This window comes from Saccopteryx leptura, chromosome 12, assembly GCF_036850995.1.
Source record: "Saccopteryx leptura isolate mSacLep1 chromosome 12, mSacLep1_pri_phased_curated, whole genome shotgun sequence".
Classification (NCBI taxonomy): Eukaryota; Metazoa; Chordata; class Mammalia; order Chiroptera; family Emballonuridae; genus Saccopteryx; species Saccopteryx leptura.
Window position 1 is genome coordinate 24,232,164 of NC_089514.1, and position 9,011 is coordinate 24,241,174.

The 9,011-nt window shown below is 35.9% G+C and overlaps 1 protein-coding gene across 3 annotated transcripts in view; it reads left to right on the top strand.

Moving 5' to 3' along the window:
- The window catches only part of DGKB (diacylglycerol kinase beta), a 645,807-nt gene extending 637,050 nt beyond the window's left edge, over nt 1-8,757 (top strand). For all 3 annotated transcript variants that reach the window (XM_066354004.1, XM_066354003.1, XM_066354005.1), the window contains one exon: nt 4,961-8,757. In XM_066354004.1, the coding sequence (XP_066210101.1) occupies nt 4,961-5,068 (108 nt within the window). In that variant the 3' untranslated portion in view covers nt 5,069-8,757. The remainder of the gene's footprint in view (nt 1-4,960) is intronic.
- Nucleotides 8,758-9,011: the final 254 nt, after the last annotated feature.

Consider the following 9,011-nt stretch of genomic DNA (forward strand, 5'->3'; position numbering starts at 1 on the left):
TCTGTGGATTCTTCCGTGCCACGGTGGCAAAGGTGAATAGTTACCGAGACTCTCTGGCTCACAAAGCCTAGATATTTGTCCCTTAGCCCTTTACAGAAAATGCTTGTCAACCTCTGAATTCCATCAACAACTAGTAAAACATTCTGCTATGTATAGTCATAAATATAATGGTTTCTAGATTTAGAAATAGTGTAAACAATTCAGGAACTTAATCACTTATATGCAAGCCATCGTGACAAATGAAGGCTTGCCTGGCCGTGACACATGCAATTTGATGGTTTCTTCCTCATTAATAGAAGAAGAACAGGCCACGCAGAAGATTGATTAGCGATATCTATGTGGTGGTGCTTCTTTCTAGCTTTTCTCTTACCTCTCTGCTTCTTGTACTTAGACTTCTTCCTAGGACATCATTCCTCCGCTTCAGCCTCTGACATCAGTGTTCCTAGGTTACCCAGTCTAACCTCTGATGGTCGGATTCACCACACTGTCCTTCAATAATTTATTCTCAGTGGATATTATTATAAACTCATCATCGCACCTAACTCTGTATCAAGACCTGTCCTCCCTTCTGAACGCCAGACCTAATAATATCTGAAAGACACTGAACATCTTCAGCACATCACCCCCAGCACTGAGCTCACTAGCCTCTTGGTTCCTACCCCAGCCAAAAAGGCACCTCTTTCTATAAAACTCATCACCACACACATAACAAACAAAGCTAAAGTCATGAAAAGCATACTAGACTTTTTCCCTTTTCCAAAAATTCCACACAACCAGTCAGCTAGTATCGCGACCTATCGATTACCCCTCCCGGGTAAGTTTGATCTGCCGCTGCCGGCACTGAAGTCTGTTGCGCTGCTTTTCTGGGTTGTGTTGTCCTTCCAGCTGGTCTCCTGCCTTTGGCATGGCACCTGGTCCCTAATCTATGCTTCCAGAGGGCTGTTTCTAACACTCGGATTTAATTAAGCTCTGTCCTTCCACCACGATCTAACTGGCATTGCTTTGTGCTCACACTGCCCCCTAACTCCTCCGTAGCCCAGTGCGTATCACAGCGTGCCATTGCATGTGTTATTGTCATTGGACAAGCCTGTCTTCCACAGTGGCTGTATGTGCCATTTTGCATTTCTGCCAGCAGTGTAGGAGAGTGTTACTCTCCACCCTCACCAGCCTTTGCTGTGGTCAGTGTGATCCTGTGTGTTGTAAATCTCATCCTACACGCACTTATTTGTTTTGCCAGAGAACACCCACTAATATGTTTTAAAGGGCATATCAAAGGTAAACTCTCTAGATCCTTTTTTGACTGCAACAGTCTTCATTGTACCTCTGCATTTAATCAATACATTGACTAAGTATAATATTCCAGGATAAAATTAACTCTTGCTCTGGGGTTTGAAGGAGTTTCTCCATATTCTTTTATCACTAATGTTTTTTGAGAAGCCTGATGCCATGCTGATTTTAGTTTTTCTGTATAGACCTGGTTTTCCTCTCAGAGGGCATTTAGAATCTTGTTTTTAGCCCTGTGCTTTGAAATTTCACAACAATGTGTGACTTAAGCTGGACCGGACAGGGCTGGAGGTAGTGGCAGAGAAGAGAGGGAATGTTCTCCAGGGTATGACTGGGAGGAAGGTACCCAGGTGGGAAACAGGGATGCTTGGGGGAGAAGTCAGCTATCAAAGCCTTTCTTGCCCTTACCAGCTTGAGTGGTGTAATGCCAGTTACTGAAAGCTGTTTGTTTTTGTCCTGTATTGTAAATTAAGGATGTTGACACCTACCTCCCAGGGTTGATGAGAAAATAAAATTAGGTAATATAAAAATAAAATAATGGAAAAGTTGTTCTTTTGGAAGTAGGTATGAGAACTCCTTGAGGAGAGAACAATGCCACCTTCAGATGCTCTGCTAAGCCCCGAGTTGGGTAGCCGTGGTCTCTAGGGAATGGATGTCCATCAGGGTGTTCAGATAATGTGAGAAGAGCAACACTACCCTTGATAATAAAGGGTGATGGGAACATTCAAAGCTGGAAAACAAGGAGCTAGGAAAGGAACTACCAATGAGTTGGGCCAGACGTGCTTGGAGCATGTCAGGGATGTCATTTCCATAAACAGACAAGAAAGGTGTAGATTTAATTTTTATAGAATTAATGTTAGAGTAAACATCTCTCTCTCTCTCTCTCTCTCTCTCTCTCTCTTTCTCTCTTTATCTCCCATCTCTAAAAAATGAATTTTAAAAACTTAAAGAAAACGAAAGAGTTGTGCATTTTGACCATGGAACCGATTCAACAACAAAGAAGCCAGGTTATAGAAAATTTTAAAAATAGGACTGGCCATTATCCTGCTTAGAAACTGAAAACTAGAACATGGATTAAGTGTCCCATTGTGTCAAGAGCACCGAATGAGATACTGTGCTATTTTTGAAGACATGACATGTGATTTCTTTCAAAAAAGGATTGCCAATATAAAGATAGCCATAGTCAAACAAAATTCAAAGAGCAAACAAAATCTCGTACCTAATAATTTGTGTTGTTTGGGATACGATTTGTTATAAACTGATTCTAACTTTAAATGTAACTAGAAGAATGTATTTCTTCCATTGAAAATAATGACCTTGTTTCCCAGCATGTCCTATTACCATTGTACCCTCTAAAATATTTAGTCCAGCAACTGTGAATCAAATGTCTACCTTCTTACTTTCACTGCTAATGTTCTATTTGAAGCTAAGGTTATTATATAAGTAATATGTAATAAGTGCTTTCCCAGGTACTTATCTAAAAGTGATATTTTTGTATGAAAAGATTCATGCTCATTTCAACATTTAAAAAATAGTGCCTTTCTGCTTAGCCTTCTTTTTCAGCATCTATATCATTATTGCATATACTTGTTAAATTTCTTGCCTAATTGACTATACCTCTTATGGGCAAAGAATGTATTCTCTTTTTTTTTTTTTAAGTTTCTGGTACTGTGCCTAAAGCATAGTAGAGACTCAATCCATTTTGTTAAATGAATATATGAATGAATGATATGGTATTATATATACTCAACAAAGCTAAGATTCAGAGGAATTTAAAATCAGTAGCATATAGTATGGCGTAATCTAAAGCTGAAGTATTAAGACAGGAAATCTGGTAGATATCTCCTTGAATCTACATATACAGGTGCATTCTGGTATTTTAACTATATGGCTATCAATTCCCCAGTTCATAAGAGCAAAATAAAATAAAATTATATATCCACAGAGTTAGGGGCTGGTTTCGCCCAGTGACCCTTTACAGGTACAACTTCTTTTTACAGTTGAGAGAACACTGAATCCTCCCAGAATAACCTGATTTCAACAAAGTTTAATAAAGTTGTTCGTTTTTTCAGGTTTTTGACATACTTCTGTCTTTCTAGACTGTGAAGTAAATCTCTATTTCCCAAAAGCCCCAGTGCCAATTTTAATGATCCTGTTCACGTGACGTACATTGTGTGTGTGTGTGTTTCATTTCTATTAGTGAATGACAAGTGAAGGATATTCATTTTAACTTGGAAATGTCAGGTACGCACTTTAAGAGATACATTTTTTCAGCTTTTAATGAGGTGGTGTTTCTTTTTGAAAGAAATACTCATCCCTGACTCAGGTATATGGGGGTGACAACTGATACTTAATAAGCGATGGCTCTTGTATTAGTTGCAGTTCTCTAAAGAAAATGTCTCAGATTGCTTTTGAAAACTCTTAGTGTCACTAGCCCAAAGGCAAGATGTGACCTTTTTATTACATAATGATAATCATTTATTATCTCACAATGTATCTTAAAGTCACAGACAAAATGCCACTTTGATAATTGCTTTCAATTAGCTTTGAGCATAGCATAGATTCACAAAATGTCTTCTCTAATTTAGACTTGAATGAGAGAAAATTGCAGACATAATCTACTTTAAGCTTGTCTCATTTAAGGCGACTCGTAGTTTTATATCAAAGAAATCAAAACGAGTAACTTTAAAACAGTCTCTCACAAGTGTTTTAAGTAGGCTTTTCAATATTTGAGTCTATTCTATTACCAATTAATTAACAAATTAGAAAAGTAGTTCATCATTCCTGACCTTTTATTCATGTTAATTTGTGACTTTCAATTCTAATGATTGTTTTGAAGTTAAGCCTTGCAGTTCGTGTTGAAAGAGAGAAACAAGCTGATTAGTAAGATAAATAAGGCTTGCCATGACCACCAAGTGCAGCTTGATGTTTGGCTATAGCTGGGATTCTGAACTTTGTAATGGTGCATCCTTTCCTGCCTTAAATAAATGATACATAACTAATGGTCAACAAATTATATTACATAATCATTAAGCCTGACCAGGTGGTGGAGCAGTGGATAGAGCGTCGGACTGGGATGCAGAGGACCCAGGTTTGAGACCCTGAGGATGCCAGCTTGAGCGCGGGCTCATCTGGTTTGAGCAAAAGCTCACCAGCTTGGACCCAAGGTCGCTGGCTTGAGCAAGAGGTTACTCCGTCTGCTGAAGGCCCGCGGTCAAGGCACATATGAGAAAGCAATCAATGAACTAAGGTGTCGCAACGAAAGACTGATGATTGATGCTTCTCATTTCTCTTCATTCCTGTCTGTCTGTCCCTGTCTATCCCTCTCTCTGACTCTCTCTCTCTGTCTCTGTAAAAAATAAAAAAATAAAAAAAAATTATTAAACCTAAACAAGGAGTTTGGGCATATAGTTACAAATGAGGTTAGAGGTAACATGATGATTAAAATGTGATTGCAGTTCATTGTTATGTGTTCTTAGTACCCTGAGCATTGAAATATGGTTTCAATGCATATCTTTATCTCTCTTAAAAATATTTTTGAAATAATAGCAATTCAGAAACTACATTTTATATACTTGTGTTTCAGTAATTTATGGAATATTAATAACCTAACATTCTCAGAAATTGGAATTCTATCTGGAGATGACTCTCTTTCTCTCTTTTTTCTTTCCCCTAGATAAAAATTACACACAAGAACCAAGCCCCCATGCTGATGGGCCCTCCTCCAAAAACTGGGTTGTTCTGCTCCCTCGTCAAAAGAACAAGAAACCGAAGCAAGGAATAATCCTGTATGGTTTCGTTCTTAGAGATCTAATTAGCATAATTGGGCCATGAAACACTTATCCTGGAAATCTTTGAATCATTTCAAGTCTCCTGCTTATGCAAAATCATGGAATTGGTTTAACAGTTTTTGTTACTGAGTTAATGTAAAATTCATCTATTAGAAAATTGGTCTCAGTTTTTATAGGCATCTTTGCATGTAGAAAGCAGAAGTTTACATGAAGTGATACTGCATATTTTTGTTGCATGCATTCCCATAGGTTTTTATGTCTCTTGCCCATTCCTCCCCCAATTTTCATTTCCTAATCCATTATAAAAAAAAAAAAAACCTTTTAAACATAAAAAAGAAATACCATGGGAAATGTGATTTTCAGTGTGATTTCTATTATCAATAAGCACTGATCAGTAATGCTACAGTGATCAAAATTGCAGATTGTATAGTGTTCCCTCTTAGAGTCAGTGTACCAACCAATAGTCTTCGACTTGAGGATAAACTTTTCATTGAAAGATTTTATTAAATAGTTTTCATGAGACCTTGCTATATCCAAATAACTTTCCTTTAACTTCTTAATGCTTCTGAGTGGAATTTAAAATATCAGGCATAAAATTTTCTTGTGCTATAAAGTAGAAAGTGGTTTTTATTTTGTTTAGTTTTGTTTTTCATTCCAGAAATAAGTAAGAACATGTTACTTGGTAGTAAAGTGTGGTAAATACGACAAGCCTTATTCCTTTCTGCATGTGAATCTAGAATAATATTTATAACCACACCAGTAACCAAATAGTGTTTTAAACTATGTGCCTAATAAACTGTGTTTCCCACCAAAGATTCAGAAAAAGATGCCTGAGAGAAATGTTTTAATGCATAATTAATTGTGGAGAAAATTTATGGTTCTTATGATTAATTTTGTGATGACTAAATCTCTGGAAGAGAGTGAACTACCCATTAATTATCATTGAAAATTTTCACCTTTCAGAAACAGTAGGCCGTACAACACAAAGCTCAATATTATTAACTTCACAGAAGTGATGTGTATGTAAAAAGCTGATTTCTTGCTTTTTGAGTCATTTACAAATATGTGTCTGTAATTTTTAATGAATCAGTTAAGTACACTTGAAAAAGTAAATGATTGTATTAGTTGCTTTCTAATATAAATTGATACCTGTAATAATATTGAGCTCATTAAAACAAATCATGCATGCAGTTAACCTCCTCACTTACTCCACTCCCACCTCTATGACATTTCAAATGTTTATTTGGAAATAATGGCCTAGAGATCATTGTTTAAGATACTCATGGCGTGGTTGGATTCTTTGATTGTTTAAAGAAATTATGGAATAACACTTTTCTTAGTGTTTCTTTTAACCTAGGATATGCAGTGAAACGCTATTCTGAGCAGTTTGGTATTATTCATTCATATTGACCTGCATCTCCTCATTGCATGTTTTATGTTTTCAAACATGCCATCAGGAAAACAAGTGCTTGAAATGCATGATTTATTAGTTACTCTCTCCACTCTGCATTAAAGTACTAATGATTTATCAGTTCTGGGTTTTTTTTTATTATTATTGATTCATTCATCTTTGAATAACAAATAGCATTCGGTGATGCTGTTGAACTCAATCCTGTGTGTGGATTTATGGATTTCAAGTAAAATTGCGATAATTGTGTTCTTTGGTTTGCAAACACAACTGAATACTGTTATATCAAGTCGCTATTCTCAAGTAATGTGTTATAATGAAAGATTGTGTATGAAGCACATTCTTTTCGTGTTCCAGGAACATTAGACGGTAAACATCAATCAACAATAAGTTTAATTGCTTTGAAAATAAAAGGTTATAACTTAGCATTCCCAGGAAAATTATTATTACAATTGCAAATGTAGCCCAGCAATCACTTTCCCTAGTGTAATTTATTTTGAAAATGGTATTTGGAAGAACAGTAATCAAGACAAAAAGAAATTTCAAAAAAGTAACAAATGCATTACTGACATACTGTTACATAAAACACGCAGTTTTTGTATGTATTTATGGTTACAGGTAATAAATATTTTCACATAAACTGACAAAATTTTCTACAATGGTCAGGCAGACTTGTGTCAAAAACATATCCTGAAGCCACGAATTATTTTATGTTCAGTCCAACTTGCAATTATTTCTTGGCTACCTTTTTCAGTATATAGTTTGAAGACAGCAACAGTTCATGAATCATTCTTAACAATCTGTGCAGTGGAAAGAACAGTGGGATGAGACCAATGGAACGGCCAGCCTATAAGACATCAATAATTGATACACTGGGTGCAGCTTTACTTCAGTGTAGCTACAAGACTGTAATTACTGATAACAGCAACCATCTTTTCAGTCAGTTGGAGTAACTGGTATCAATAATAAATGTTCAAATAACGATCAAATTTTACATTTCGTAACTCTTTCCTTAAGACACATGTGTGCTTGCCCTTCAAGTACACCTATCCCTGGGCTTTGGAAAGTCGTTTATACAAACTACTTGGATGGTTTTGAAATCAGAGACAATTTTCTCCCCATTTTTATGACAGCTGCAAGTGCAGACTCTTTAAGAAAATTGCTAAACTGAAAGTTTTAAGGTATATTAAAATATTGAATAATGGATGTACACTTTACAAGATAGAATCTGTTCTCACGTGTGTGTGGGTGAGTGTGTAAGTTGTTGAGTCAACCTCTTTTCAGTATAGTAGACACAGTGGTATAAAGTTTAAAGTGGACGAAGCTCTTCACTAAAAATTCACGCTGAGCTTTCAAGGGTCGAAGGAAAAAAGAAAAGGAAACAGGCACTTTCATCCTACACTTAGTTGATAAACAGAGAAAGAGATTCCAAAATAAACCTGAATATCCATGTTTCTCCTAGGAACGAGGCGTCTACATAGAACCAAAAAATTGAAAGGATGTATTTTTCTACTTAGATGTATATACCGTGTGCATTTGATTCAAAAAGTGCGTGTCAGCTTATTATGGAGGAAGAAGACATATGATAGGAAGAAAAAAAAAATAACATTTTAGAGGTTTTGCTCTTTAAATTGGTTAGGTGATTATAACCAGAATAAGGTAAAAGTCTCAGATATTTAGAGTTGTCTACAGCAGGCAGAAATTTAAACCCAGTGAAAATTAATGAATTACGTACTTGGTTTTGCATTTTGTACATTTCCCTCCATTCTTAGGGGGGATGGGCAGCAGTTGTGATATTCAAGAAAGAATCTGTTTTGAATCTCAAACTATATTCTACTTGAATGAGACAAAACTTTTACACAGTTCCATTCATTTGTATGTCAAAGTTACTTTGCTCTCTATTAGTTACAACAGAGAAAATGTACTGTTCATTGCATATATAACCCCAAATAATTATTCAAATACAGTATATATATCCTAAATTTTTTTAAATGAGCCCTTGTAATATACGTTTAGGATATAAAATTTAAATAAACAAAACCAACAGAAACCTGCAAAAAGAGCTTTTATTATGTGAAAGGCAGAAATCACTCCTGAAATCTCCCAATTAAATTGCATTCTATTTAAATAATGTTTATGTAAACTGACATTGGAAGGATTCTGTACATCTTTATTGTGATTAAAAACATGGTATTCATTTAATTACGGTATCTTTTATTCTCTAAAAGTGTTATATATAGTATTCTGTTTTTTGAAATAAAAATGTTAACTGTTCAGATAAGTGTGATTCCTTAGCACCATTTTGGCCGGATTGTGTCCATAAATGAACTCTTCGTGCAGCTGAAAGATGATCTACTCTGGCTTGGCGTACCAGGCCCGCAACCCTGCCTTTCATTGAGTCTGTCTATTTGGGGACCGAATTCTATGTTGGTAAGAGCCAGACCATACTATTTTGTGGTGCTTTGGCCCCAAGTTGCTGCTGTGAACATTATTCCAGCAATCTCAGAGATTCCAGGAAAACCAGTACC